This window comes from Epinephelus moara, chromosome 21 (assembly GCF_006386435.1).
Source record: "Epinephelus moara isolate mb chromosome 21, YSFRI_EMoa_1.0, whole genome shotgun sequence".
NCBI lineage: Eukaryota > Metazoa > Chordata > Actinopteri > Perciformes > Serranidae > Epinephelus > Epinephelus moara.
The window spans coordinates 31,317,479-31,332,782 of record NC_065526.1 but is presented as its reverse complement, the minus strand read 5'-3'; the positions used below and the strand labels follow the sequence as shown (position 1 = coordinate 31,332,782).

Here is a 15,304-nt window from a genome sequence, read left to right as displayed (position 1 = left end):
CTTGTGAAGGCTTTTTGGTCCTCATAAGTGTAGAAACAAGAACACACACACACCTTCTCTCTAACTGTATAGCTGAGATATGTTTTCCTGCTGTGCAGCAACTGCTTTACACAATCCTCTTCATCCCTGTTTCTACTTAAGCTTTGGATCCAGTCCGCGTTTTCCGACCCAGTTTCTGGCCTGCCAGTTTCCGAGCCCCAGTAATGCAGAGTGGTGCAGTCGGGGAGCAAGAAACCTGGAGGTCCAGGAAGATTGGGGAAGACCAGGCGGATGAGCAATGTGATCGATATGAGCGGTAAAAGTGAGGAGTCCAGGTAAGAGCTGGATTATATGAAAGCGGTTAGGCCTATGTGAAAATATGACTGCAATGAAGGAGGTGAGTGGCTTCAGTTCATCTCAAAGCAGTTGACAGATAGATGTCATAAAGAGAGAAGATATTAAGTAAATGCTTTACTAAGTGAAAATCAAAGCACAGAAAGCCTTTTGAAATTACTTTATTTTGTAAGAAAAGCTTTGAAATATAAGTAAGAACACAAACACAGTCTCATCGAGAAAACTAGATCATTATCAGAATCAGTATCACTAGTATCATTATCATTGTCGTTTAACTATTTTTAACCCTTCACTAGTAATGTAGCACCATGATTTGAAAACTGTAAACAAGTACAATGACAAAAAGGAGTCATTTTCAGTTCTTCAATTTATTTTCATTTGAGATGGATTCAAGATTAAAAAAAAAAAACAATCAAGTTTCAAGAATACATAACCCCCATCCCCATTCACTGTCCCCACACATATAAAATTAAGGCCACTTTCAAAACTGTATGTCACTGTCCAGCAGGACTTTTTAATGACAATGTACAAAAACACATTCTTTACACAGAGGACAACAACAATAATAGTAATAGTCATAATAATAATGACAACATCATTTATAATAATAATCAGCACTAAAGACATTGATATAAAAAAAGGAAAAGACACAGTCATATTTATTGCTTTACTCTGATATGAGAGTATCTCATGCTTCATAGGGACTTAAGCTAATGTTTTGTTTGCCTTTTATGGCCCATACTGGCTCTGACATGTTTCTCTTTGGAAGATTAAGAAACACAATGACTACGCCACTGTGGTTTCCAAATGTGTGTACTAATGTGAGTGTGTGCAAGTTAACAAGGGGGAGGAACGAACGATCAGACACGCTCTTTGCTTACTCGAAGGAACATGCTAGAATGGGCGTCGTGGAGATGCAGGTTCAAAGCGGAAATTCACAAGGACACAAACACTGACCACTGACAAAAACTAAAAATAAGACATTGAAAAAGGCTAAAACAAACAGCAAAGAGCTGGCGTCAGTAACCACGAGGAGAGAGGCAGAGACAGAAGGGAGAGAAAAAAAATGGAAGGATGGAGTGGTTGAGAGATAGAGCAAAAGGAATCTGGCAGTGGTACGAATATTTTAAAATGCAAGTCTGGTGCTTTTCCTTCTGCTCTTTCTCCAGTTTTATCTCTTCTGCCCTGTTCAACATTTCCTTCCACTTTTTTTTCTCTTTCTCTCCTTGTCTTTCCCTCCTCTCTCCCGCCCCTTCTCCTCCGTCTACACCTTGTCAAGTAAAGATCGTTGGCAGTAGAGGAGTCGGCGTGGGGTACCGTACCGACGGAAAAACACCAAGGCAGCCAGCGTTGCAATCACACACACTAACAAGAACAGTGGCACCACCACTGCCGCTGCTCCACTGCCACCCCCTACCCCTTCCTGCTCATCCACTTCAATAATGATCACCTCCGTATCCTCTTCCTTCTCTGTCTCTGTCTCCCTCTCCCTCTCCCTCTCTCTTTCCCTCTCTCTATCTCTAGTTCTGTCCTTATCCTCCCGCTCCTTTTCCTTCTCCCTCTCCTTGTCCTTGTCGTGTCCGCCTCCGCCTCTTCCTCCGTCCGTCTTGGGGTCTTCGTTGGGACAGCCCATCCAGTCACGAAGGGCCGATTTGGGGTATCCTGGCTCCACACGCATCATCTGGTTGTTGAACTTCCAGTACTTGTTGGCTTTGTAGAAGTAGGTGTATGCTGAGGGATGGAGGAGAGAAATGTGAGAAACAAACCTGAAGTGAAACAAAAAGCAACTTCTACAAGTATCAGTTTACACTAAGATGTGAGAAAATAATCTAGGTAATATTATACATGCCATTCTTACCTTGATCTTTGCTCATAAAGGCTGCCTTGATGTTGTCAGGCACTCCTTGCCACACACTAATAGCTTTTGGATAGCCATCATCAACAGTACGTGAGTCTTCGTTGAAGCGGTAATATCTAAACAAAGAATGAGAGGGGAAAGATAAAGAGAGAGAGAGCTATGGTGAGATAATGGTCTCACTCACAGCCCCACAAGACTTGAGACTTGAACTTGTTTTGAATTCCTCAATACTTGACTTGGACTTGCCCTAATGGACTTGAGACTTGTTCTAACAGACTCGAGACTTAATGGACTTGAGACTTGTTCTAACAGACTCGAGACTTCATTTGGACTTGCCCTATCAGATCTGACACAACTGAGAACTAACTTAGACTAGAAGTCTAAAGACTTGGCTTGAAACTTGTTTTGACAGACTTGACTTGGACCTGTCATGAATTACTGGAGAATTGACCTTTTTTTAACCTAAAGAACTCTAAAACTGACTTTTCTTTGGCCTACAGGACTTGAGGCTTGACTTAGACTTGCTCTTAAGGACCTGTGACATGACTCAAAACTTGATATGGAGCTGGCTTGAATGACTTAAGACCTGACCTGGACATGCCCTATAGGACTTCAGATTTGACTTGGCAAAACTGAGTTAGTAGTTGGGAGACTTGACTTACTCTTGACCCTCGAAACATGATAACATACTTGAGTTTGTGTGTTTCTGCTGAACTAAACCACCAGGCAGACTACAAAATGAGTGATGCAAGTTTTCTGCAGAATTATGGCAGATGGATTGGAGTTAATGTTTCTGACAGCCAGACTAGACCTGAAAAGACTAGACAGGGAATAAAGGTGTTGTCTGGCTTTTGGGCATATACAATCTCAATTATTTGAAAAAGAAAATAAATAAAAGCTTACCCTTGTCATGGGCTCTGTTTATGTAGGTGGCTGTTTGCACTGTAATCACTGATTGCCACATTTTACTCAGCTGTTTTATAACGATGACTATGTTGTAAATATGGGAAGGCTTAGCAAGCTTTAAAGTTCCACAAGGTTTGTGTAAATGAGAAGCAGGTTTGTAATTCAGGATAAGTGACTGACTTCAAGTGTTTTGACCTTATATGGTCAATACTGAAATGTATTTTTCTGTGGTGGTGATACAAATGGATTTTCCTTGGAATCAGTGGTTTCTAAACTTCAGTACAGTTTCGCTGTGGGATATGACACACACACACACACACACACACACACACACACACACACACGGAAGATGACTGACTTGTTTGCTCTGAAGTAAAATGTCTGTCCAGTGGGAGTGTAGTAGAGAGCAGCATCTATGCGATCTTTGGGAAGCCCAGTGCCCATTTCCTTTAGAGTCCTGGGGAAACCAGGATCCAGAATTGATTCAGTGAACACCCAATACCTGTCCCCTGGAGAGAGAAAAAGGTGGTTAAGGTTTGGTTAAGACTGTTTTTAAGAGGGAAAATCTTGTACATGTTTGTTAACATAGTGAAGCCAAATTACCTTTAAAGAAAGCAAATTTCCCATCTTCCCTTTCAAAAGCGGCAGTGACATGAGTAGGCAATCCCCTCCAAAAGTGACCAATCGGCATGGGATATCCATCCAGAACATGGTTGTTACGTACCCTCCAGAACCATTTATCCTGAAAGAAAAAAGAGATTTATTTAACAGCATGCAAGAAAAAGTGTCGTATCAAAAGCCCAACAAGGTTGTGTGAGTTTACCTTGAACACAAACATTTCTCCTCTGAGAATAGCGATGGTGTCAAAGTGTCCATCACAGATGTTAGGGCCAAAGCGAGGCTTGTCTGGTGAGTATGTGGGCTCAGGATTGTGGTTTGGCGTACGGGGTGTTACAGGCGGAGGCTGAGGGCCTGATCCAGATCCTATGTGAACAAGCACAAATAAGAATGATTTTTATAGACCCATTCTTAACCTTATGCATCATCTAATGCTAGTCCTGTCAGACCAAATGAAACTTAACAATCCCCCTGGGGAAAATAGATTGCTGTGATAGCAGATGACGGAGAGAAAACAAGTACCAAGGACTAGACAAACAAAAAGTTAGTAAAAACAGAAAGGGTCCCATACATCTTCAGGAAGATACAACATTTTACATCTATCTGTCCACAGATTTCTCACTTGTCACTTAAGTTGGTAAAATAAAGATAGAACTCTATCTGATATTGACTTGGATAGCGAACTGTCAATAACGCACCATAAAGTTGCTGTATGCCTCTGCGATCATCATCAGGAAGTTGGAAGGTCTCGGTGTCCATCCACTGGTAGAAAGGAGCCATGATGGCTGAGGGGTCATTGGAGTGCTCCAGACCCAGAGCATGGCCCAGTTCATGGACCGCAACCAGGAATATATCATTACCTGAAACAGTAATGACACCAAAACACTATTTTTCAAACAACTGAAAGTACTGTAAGAGACGTGAAATAGGGGAGGTTGACCTTATGCTGACAATGAGTACTGAAGGAGAGGGGGTAAGCTAAATGTTGCTGTTTCCTCATTTTTAAATGACTCACGCACACATACTTATCACATCAGTAAAGCAAAAATAAAATGATCTACAGATCACGAGAAGATGTGTCACACTCAACAGCTGGTGGTGCAAAGCTGTACTCCAGAAATAAACACTTCTCCATTCTGCAGTATCAACATAGCCCAGGGCATTACCTCCCTAAAATGTACTGACACAAGACTGGACCTGTTGCTGCTTGTATTTTGCCCACAACAGCAAAATTAAGAGTCCCGACTCCCAACATTTGTGTCATCAGGTTTAGGGTGATTACTAAAGAAAAAAATACTCCTCATTAAAATGTTAGTTCTATCTCAACATAGATTCAACAAAGCCTCACCTAACAGATCCTTGTTCCCAATAGTCCATGGCTCAGCTGCATCAAAGTGGGTGTCCCCACCAATGCCATTGCCAGGGAAATAGGCATGTGCCAGGAAGCCCCCCTCGCCATCAAATGGGCTGCTGTCGCCGTGGAAACCCTCAGCGAAGAAGAGCATAATGTCTGCGAATTCTTCCACCTTATCCCGTATGTAGTTGTAGGGGATTTCCCGGAAACGAAGTGGGGTGACGCTCTCCCACACTTTAAAGGCCTTCCTGATGGCCTCATGGGTTTCATACTCACCGACCTTAGGGGTATAGTTCTGTATACTGAAAAGTGTGTATAGGTGTGTGCGGGGGAAGGGTGAGAAAGGTAAGACATGGAGTTATTTCCTCTTTATAGGAAAACCATTTCAGTTGCTCAATAGTCACCTCAACAGTTTGAGTTTTCTTACGAGTTAAAATCAGGCAATAGTGATAGTGAAAAATAGCTTGAGGTAGTGTTCCATCTTGCTCCTGCAGATTCAGCACTTTGCTCACTTACGAGAAAGTGATGTCGTTCTTGTTCCACTTCAGGCCCTGGATGGCGTATCGCTTCCTCCTCAGGTTGCTCTTCAGCTCGGCACCAAACTTGTCTGGCACGCCACAGCGCGGTCGCTTCATTGCCCTGCCAAAGACAAGACATAGTCCACTCAGAGAGAAAGAAATATTCTTACTTTGAATACTGAACTACAGGTGACCCTGTTTGAAGCCTGTATTTTTAGTACATGTAGAATAAAGCTGAAGGTGCTCACTCGACGGTGTTGGTGTCAAAGGTGCCGGTGACAGTGAGGCCATAGAACCTCTGCATGGCGCTGATGGCTGAGGAGATGGAGTGAGGGGAGCGGAGGGCGTGGGTCCTCAGGTCCCCTGGTGGCAGGTAACCGTACTGCTGCAGCCATGACTTAAAAGCAAAACAAAAAGGATGTAACAGTGTGAGTCATGAGAAATATATTGCAAAACCTAGGGAACTCCAGTCTCATAGAAACAGACTTATAAACAAGTCATATGTCACCTGATTTTTGTTGTTTAAAAAGCTGAACCAGGGTAAGGGAACTATTTTGTCTGATGTTGATTCTGAGTTACAGGGACTACAAGTTCAGGATGTTTTTAGGCGACTGCAGGAAAAACACATTCCTCACTGACAGCGAAAATAAGCTCTTGAGTAACATCTTTCTGTGTTTTCGTATCGGGATATTTGGACAGTAGGAGCAACGTAATTTCAAGCACCGGGCATGTCTCCATTTAATGACTAAATACAAAAGCTATTCAACCATCAACATTCAACTCTCCAATGAGGACCATATTTAACTGAAACTAAGGTCAACATGAGAGAAGCCAAGCTTAAGCCCCCACAAAACGCTTCCAACAAAGACTGTTCAGGTTTAACCAAAATACCCTGCGAGACAGAAACTGAGCGGGGAAATCCCCCTCAGAGAGTTAAAGATTAACTTCAGTTTCTATACTGAAGTTACTCTGTAGCTACTTGTTTGTGTTTCAGTGTAGATTGTGACAGTTATAAATGAAGCAAGTTTTAGTTTGAAGCCATTCAGGCACATATTCTGATGGTCACTGAGTTCTTCAGGCCACCAGATCCCTCAGTCTCAGCTTAGCTTGACCTTACTTTCCCCTAAAAAACCCATTTCACTGCGGTGCTGGTTTGACATCTGGACCAGTGCCAGCGGCTTTGCTCCGCACTTCTCCCACACAGCTTCTCCTAAACTCTTTCCCTCTCAAGCTAGAGCCGAAAAATAACACTGGCACTATTGTGAGCGCAGTGAAAAATGGGACCACTTTGATATTCTGCTGTAGTCACTTTGTGAGCTTGTAATGCACTTTTAGGATGTGTTTGATTGTTCCTTGCACGCTAAGGCTTAATGTGACGTAAGTTCATGTGATCTGTTTTGCGTGGATCTGATTAAAAACCATAGGCGTAGTGAGTGTTTGTGCAATGTAGAGCGTTGAAAAGAGGGAAGAGAGAAAGATAGGGAGTGTCCCAGGGTGAGACTCAGGCCTTGGGCAACCTCAGCTGATGTCTCCAGTCGAGCAGCAGCGTCAGTCAGTAATTTAAGTGGGAATTTCTTCCTCTGCGCATCCAAACCTCAAAGTCAAACTCTTCCCCCACGTCCATGTCTCTGTCTTCGCCTTGTCACTCCACCCCTTTTCCTCTCTTCTCCCTCATCCCTCTCTTATGGAAAACCCAGAGACTTGAGGGTAAATACTTATGAACAACCACACCCAAAGCCACCCAATTATTGCTGTATAGCTCATCTGCTGCTAATAGTTGCTTAATACAGTGAAGGCAAAACATGTTTAAATGGCTTGTTTCAGCAATTTTCCACTGATAATGTACAGTGCAAAGCAAACGTGTACAAGTAGCACAGACATAGATTATATGAATATGTGCTCAGGTCTGTAGGTGTATATCCACGCATGACTATACTTGTGCAAGTTTGTGTAGGAGTAAATGACAAAATGGCATGTTGGAGGCCCTTGAAGGTCTAATCTCTCCCTTTCCGTCTGTCCTTGAGAGACATGGAGGTCTCAGTGTTTAGACTTCATCCCTGAATGAGCCCTTTCTGGTTCTGACTCACCCATGGAGCTCCAGTGGACACATAAAGACGCACTGTTTTCCACTGTTCCAGCACATCCACATGAGCGGGAAAGTCAAACACAAACTTTAGCGTCTCAGAATGTATTTCACTGTAAATATAAGAAAAGGTTTGATTTGAATGTGCTTGAACCCTTTTTCTTCTCCTTTACACATCCACTATGTTTTATTTTATACAAAATCCCAACTTTGCCCTCAGCTCAGTCAAAAGACTGCTGTTGAGTGACACTGAACACTTGTTTTAACTTTAAGGCTACCACACCTCTTTCATGGGTCCCTCAGGTGACTTGACAAAGTCTTATTCACTGTCGCACTCTGCTATTTTTGACCACGCTAATGGGCTGAGTAAGTAAAGCAGTAGCAGGAAGAGGAAATGGTCACTATTTACTGTGGCATAGGAGATGACAGCCCACGCTAATACAGTCTTTTGATGCAGAGCTGTGGTTCTCAACCTCATTTGTCAGTTGTACCCTCACAGCCTTGTCTGATGAACTCAAATCCCCTTTCTTTGACAACCTATAATTTCAATTATTTATCCATTAGCCTACATTAAGCTAACTATTTAAACTGTTTATCCATTACTACAAGCTCGCTGTTTCTTTTTTCTTTCACATATTAAAGTGGACTCAATATGAGGGTATATTTTTTTATTCAAATCACAAGTCAGTTGAGCTACTCCACAATGTTTCCACATAGGCCACCCCTTGGCGACTGCTGAAGTACCCCTTCGGGTGCAGTACCCCATGGCTGAGATTCACTGATGTAGAACACAGGGCTGCCAACTTTTCAGATTAGTTTGGAGTGAGATAGTACAATTACTTCAGATTTTACATGCTCATAGTAAGGGAGAGTTTAAACATGGGGACTTTTCCTAAGTCTTGCAATGTATTTTGAGTTGATTTTACCTTTAGGAAAGAGAATTAGATGAAAACTTTCAGCAAACCTCTGATGAAAAAAATATGACAATTCAAATATGAGGGAACTGTCAAAGTGTTGAACTTATGCTTTTCCTTTAATCTGCTAAAACTGTACAGTAAAACAACTTCATGGTCATTCTGATTACTTTAAAAATGTCAGCAACATTTATGTATTTAATTTATGTGGGTTCAAAATAAGTAATGTGTTACAGTATCATTCAAGCCGTAACCCTGTACAGAAATGTGCAGAGGAACTACTTCAGGTCATATATGGACATAGTCAGGGATATTTTGAGCAGAAATCCATTGCGCTTAGCAACAAACCTATTATGGAAACAGTTTTATCAAATTAGCTGACGGTTTTATTTGGTATATAAAATGTGAAAAATTATTGCTGTAATGCAAGTCTTTCTTTTTCCATTTTGGCTGCTCCAAGTAGCAGTACTGTAACAGCATAAATAGATATGCATCAAAATCCAAGTGGCGACCGGCTTGACTGAAGTGTTTTATGGTGCTAGTCTGTCCATGTGCCATGGTCATTGTCCTCTTTTTGCACCAGGATGTTATCACTTATAATTTGTTTTCATTGTGTGAGGAAATGGATGTGTGAGTGTCATGGTCAACACGTGAGATTTGGCAGCCCTGTCTCTGAGCACTTGAAACTGCTGCATAAAAACACCTAAGTGTTATAATCACTCTTGATTTGTTGACTTCTAACAATCTACAGACATAAAGAAGCACAGAGCTAAGGTACTTTTAGGAGGCCAAATCCAGGATCTTGAGGTAAAGGGCGCAGCTTGCTCATATGCAGTGATGTGAGTTTATTGTTTAATGGAAGATCCACAAGAATCAAGCAACGGTTGCTATGTCAAAAGGCAAAGTGCTCATTTTGCATAGGATGACAGAGGGAGGAGGGATTGTGTTTCAGAAAAGAGAGAGAGAGAGTCAGTTGTTCCGTTTGGTGAAGGCCAATGGAAAGAAACTTTGGTCAACAGCGATGGGAGTCCAACTGAGGCATGCTGGGTATACAGCACACACACAGCTCCTCATTACACATGCACTCAGTCTGTCCTGAGAGCTGCAGTATTATGTCAGATGTCATAAACGTTTTTTCCCACTACACTTGCAACAGCTCGTTATTGGCTTGTGATCGTGTGTGTGGGGGAGTTTGTTTGAAGGTATATTCAGCGCAACACTTTAAAGATCAAACTTTTAAAATTCTTTTTAAACATTTGCCCAAGGCTAATGCTATTCCATTAGGAAGATATTTACAATGTTGCTGACCCATCTGGCCAGGAGCTCCTCAACACATGTAGAAAGGTCTTCAAGTGTGTGTGTGTGAGTGTGTGTGTGTGTGTGTGTGTGTAAATCCACCAGCTGCTGTCTATTAAAACAATCATTTTCCAGCCAACAACAATACGACCTGGTGTCACAAGAGTGGAAAAACACTCATCTCTGCCAATGTCATTTGAGCAATAAGTCAATCCCACTCAAATCTCAATGGCAGAAACAAGCTTCCCCGAAATTTGGCTCATTGCTTACTTCCTTTATGAACAGGAAATGAGGTAATGACTTTGGGTATTACCTTATTTCCTGTAACACCTCCTATCTTTCCTCAGGGACGCTGCCCTCTGGCCACCCACTGGTGATCTTTAGGATGTGGCTTTGTCTGAAAATGACGCACCCTTCCTTCCCCCATCCCTTCCTTTCTTCCTCTAAATGACTACTAAGACATGAAGATGGGAATTGCGTCAAGTTACCAGTTTAACCCAGTGCTGATAACTATTTTCGTTAGCAGCACAAAGAAAGAGACATATATTCATACAGGATATGTGCATGACAGCTATGATTTACGTCCTGACCCTATTAAACTGGATAATAGCTCCATCTTCCAGCTGTATTTTTCCCAGATTGCATCACTCCCATCACCACAATGCCCCCCTTTCTAGTCATCAACAGCCTCCCCACTGTCTTCCCTGCTTTGCTTTCATCATCTCATTTCATGTCCATTTATCTTCCTCTGTAGTGAATGACCTCAGCTTGTAGCCATGTCTGCATGCGTGTAGAATGCGTAAGAATAAGATCTGTGCAAAAATGAAAGGAGATGTGTGTGTGTGTGTGTGTGTGTCACAGACAGGTGGTTGCTGACACACCAAGGTGTTTTTAGCGGTGAAACAAAAACCCGCTGCCCACTTCCTGTCTCTGTTACAAACCACAGGAAACAAACTCTGCATCCTTGCAACTTCTAACTATATATCTCACCAACACAGACTGACTGACCAACCACCCACTTAATGACTTACTGTTAATTAAAACACAAGCATCCTACTCAATAACAGAACTGTGCCCTGATACTGGTGACTTGTGGGTTTGCAGAGGCAACATGTAAGATGGCAAACATCCCCTGTTTGACTGAAGTATATATAGACACAGGAAGCAGTGGTTTAAGAAAAACGTCTTAAAAACAGAGGAGGTGAATCACTAAATGAACATAAACTTATTGAACCAACACACTTTCCAGAGCTTTTAATGCCAAGCCCGCCACTGCAAATTTCCAACCGTTTTTTGACCTTAAAAATCACTTGTATTCATATATTGAAACTTAAAGTTCTGCTTTCTGTTATGCAGGCATTAGACATGTTCAGTGTGCTCTGATTGTTGGATTATTGGCTGTTGAATGTCGATGTTGCGTTTCTTTTTTGGTTTATTTTTGATCAGCTCAAAATGAAGGGACTCTTTGTGTTATATATCTGTATGACTAAACCTATTTCCAAAGTAACATCTTCTTAATTTAATTCATACATTTAATTAAAGGATGATTACTATGACACTCCTGTTGTCTTCCATCCACAACTACAGGCAAAAAAACATGTGTGAATACCTTTTTTACTCAGACTTTTCCAGCAGCTTTTTGCTGATACAAGAAAAATGGCATAGACATTGCTAAGAAGATAGCTCAATCTGCCTAGCATGTTCAGCCTCAACTTACTTATGTCCTTTATTGAAGCCTAGAGGTTGGTTACCATTACTTGCTACAATAAATGATTAAAAAAACTTGTTTGATCAGTTGTTGACTAGCCTCAAAAAGTGATTTGAAGCACCTTAAATTTAAGTGAAAGCATTGTTTAGAAACGCTGTTGTTGTGGAAAAACATGCTCTCTGCATTGCGTCAACTTTTGACAATTTACCAACTATTGGTTGTTAACTCATCTAATAATTGATAAAGTAAATTCCTTGAAATTTGCCTCCCTATAGCTACCGAGTCAGCCACTAGCTACAAGCTAAATATATGCTGCTGTGAACATGACTCATACATATGTAATTTAATTTATAGAGAAAAAATATATATATTATTTTGTGTTTCTTAATTGGTCATGATTGGAGAATAAAGGCCTATTTTGCCTTCTTGTTATAAATATTACTGATGGAAACACCCCTGTAACAGCATCAGAAGACAATAATAACTTAGATTTAACTGTTGTTGATTTAAATAACAAAATTTAAAAGTGGTTCCAATCCTGAGTTTTGAGTTGCGGTGGTGGGCCAGCTTGTCAGTTTACATCTGAATTACGGATTGTGCCTTTAGGTTGACAGTTTTATGTAGGTCAATGGAGTTTTCTTCCACTAGTGCAGCTGGAATTATAATTCCATAGGCAGGGGACAATGATTAGAGAGACGTTTGGCGCCACTGTATGACCTACCAGAGTCATTTGGGCCTCTCTGGTCTTATGCATGTACACAAACTATCACACACACACATAAACACAAAGTATTTACTCATGATACTAAAGGAAGCAGGTGTGTAGGGGTATCGTAACAATGTCACTTCCTGCAACACAGACAGGACAGAACAGAACAGATCTAATCTGAGTAAAAAAAAAACAGAACAGAAAAGAACAGGAAAATCTCAGTCCTCCCTGATCTACATCACTCCTTAGAGCTGATACCTCAGCTCAGTGGGTTATTGGAAGTCTTTAATGTGCAGAACCAGAGTTCAAAGTGTGGGTGTTTTTCCACAACTGACCATGGCTAAGATGCTGCAGAACCTCTCAGACTGTAAAACCCACCTCCCCCCAGTCCGCTGAGCCGTAACTCGGGACAGATGTCAACAATTACATCTCCCCATCCCTCTGAATATAACTGTACCCACAACTATCAATCCCCCCCTCCATTCCCACAAAAATTGCCTCTGTCTCTGCCCTGACCACAATACAAGCTCATGCATTTCTCCTCATTTGCTTTTTCTCTTGCTCTCCTGCTTTTGCCCTCTCAGCATTTCTCAGTGTTTTCACGAGCGCTATCATCATTATAGGCTGCTTCCTCTAACCCAGGGTCAAAGCCCTTCCCATATTCCTGCGCCAACTACAGGCAACTGTTGATATCACTATCCAGCAGGATGCAGAGTTTAAACAAAGACTTTATGGTAGTCATAAACAAAACCAGGATATGTGTGGGTCAGTGAAATATAGAAAATCTGTGATTAAAATTAGTAACAGAAAAGATCATTTAATCCTACATATTGGGGTTAATTGTATTTCTCAGTAACCCATAATTTAAACCTTTCTTTAACCTTTCTGAGCCCCTAATGTATTTCCTTAACCTCGCTCCCTTTATCCTATCTTTATCAATCTCATAATAATTGGCTTTATTCATCAACTCTAGATTCATTTATCAGGTTTTAATGATGTATTTTGGAAATATATATCTGATTTATTCCTCTATTCTGCATTTATTTATTTTGTTTTATCTAGTCTGCATTTATTTATGTATTAATCTCTGCTTTTATTTTTCTGACTTTACTACAAATCTGTAGATTTATTTATCTGGCTTTATTCTTTAATTCTAGATATATATAGCTGACTTTCTTGAGTTTGAATGTATTGATTTAGCTTTATTCCGTGATCCTGGGTTTATTTATCTAACTTTACTGTTTGATCATGGATTTGTTATGTTATCTTGCTTTATTCCTCCATTGTGGATTTATTCTCCACCCCTTCCTCTACTGCTCACCTCTGGATTGACTTGTCGCTCCGTCGCTCCCTGGGCGCTCAGCTCCCACACCACCGCCAGCAGCAGCAGTCGGACAAGCGATTTGAGCTCTGGTGCCATCACTTGACTCTCCCGAAAACAATACAAAAATGGACAGGTCTTCCCGTGACACTTTGCGCAATCTTAACTTTGCTATATGTCAGAACATTGTTTGCGAAATCCCATAAACGAAAACGGTGCAACCAAGGTCGACTTGGCGCAAAGCACAAAAAAAAAGTTTCCAAAAGATATGCGCCTCTGCAACTTATTAGCCTACTTGAGTTACCTAAACCACGAGAGGTATTTGTCCAGCCTGTGCATTCTTCTCGCGTTTTGGTGAATTTTAACCAGATTATCAGACGTTACTGGAAGCAGGAAGTCTGGAGGGGGGCTTTGGAGCTGCAGGCTGTGCGTATTTTATGTCCAAAGTCAGCTTGCGCTTTGCTCCAGATGTTGCAGCCGACTTTGTTTTCATGAAGCAGTCCTGGCTCTTCGCTGTCCTCTCTTCTCTGTCCTCCAGTCGGCTTATTTTGATCCCCTCTCCTCTTCCCCTCTCTCCCCGCTGCAGACGTGGTAGTTTGATACTCCCTGGAGACCTTAGCTGGAAAGTAGAGGATTGTAAACCTCCCCCTCCGAAATCAGCCCGCCCCTCTGACATGGAGGGCTGGAATCAACTTGGTGACCTTCGCATTAGACTTGGCATAGTTTGATTTTACCCCTAGGTTGTGATTAAATGCCTTGATGCTCCATAAAATGCACGAAGCTGTTATTATTTATAGAGAAGAGTGCGCAAACATAATAGACAGAGTCGTTAACAAATTACGCGGCTAAAAACTATTTGGAAAACAACTAATTTATTTCGATAATGTGTTAAATTTCAGGGTGTTTTATTAATAAGCCTACAGTAAGAAAAAAAATATATATATTATCATACAGTTAATCAATTTGTTATAAGCCATCCTGCCAGCTTAAAATCTGTTTTCCCCTCAGCCTTTTTTAAGACCAATGACCAAATTTTGTTAAACTAATTCTTTCACGCTGTTAGGTCTTAAACATGAGAAACTCATTATCAGTTTATTACAGTCTGTCATGTAATGAAATGTTTTTAACACTAACAGATGTTTACTATCTCACACTGATTGTTCATGAGTGCTGCTCAAAAGGCCTCAAACATACTATGTACATACATTATGCAGCATCAAACTGTATTAAAAAGGGAAATTGCGCCCCCTAACGCATACATTGCACATACATTTATACACTGACATGTCAACTGAGGTAGCCTGTATAACCTGCTACATCCGTGCATCACACTGACCTCGGAATATTTTCTGTTGTGTGCCACTTTTTACTTAAAAGGGAAAGTCGTTGTTCTCTACCTTTGTAAAGACAATGTTGCTTTGGTCCCAGACCATAAATGCCTTAGGTGGGATGCGTTATTATCTGCTATGTGTGCACATGCATACAGAGACAAAGTTATAAATATATACACACTTTGAGTTAAATTTCTAAGACTTGAGACATGTTTCCTGTTACCAGCCTTATGTGAACACATACTGGAGCTCAGCTGCTGCGCTGGCCATAGCTAAGGAAAGACAGCTGGCCTCCTCCACTCCCCTTAGTTGATGAGACACAAGAGAGGGGAGCTTTGATTGTCTTGGCAGAGCA

The 15,304-nt window shown here is 41.3% G+C and overlaps 1 protein-coding gene across 1 annotated transcript; it reads right to left on the bottom strand.

The window, feature by feature from the left end:
- Window positions 1-478: 478 nt before the first annotated feature.
- mmp14b (matrix metallopeptidase 14b (membrane-inserted)) lies at window positions 479-14,235 on the bottom strand. The gene is made up of 10 exons (XM_050032317.1): window positions 13,619-14,235; window positions 5,836-5,984; window positions 5,586-5,708; window positions 5,064-5,371; window positions 4,414-4,575; window positions 3,921-4,081; window positions 3,701-3,839; window positions 3,456-3,606; window positions 2,192-2,307; window positions 479-2,064 (listed from the first exon to the last, which is right to left on the bottom strand). Exons 1-10 carry the CDS (start codon window positions 13,715-13,717, stop codon window positions 1,598-1,600), a joined length of 1,875 nt encoding a protein of 624 aa, XP_049888274.1. The 5' UTR covers window positions 13,718-14,235; the 3' UTR covers window positions 479-1,597.
- Between the last annotated feature and the right edge of the window lie 1,069 nt (window positions 14,236-15,304).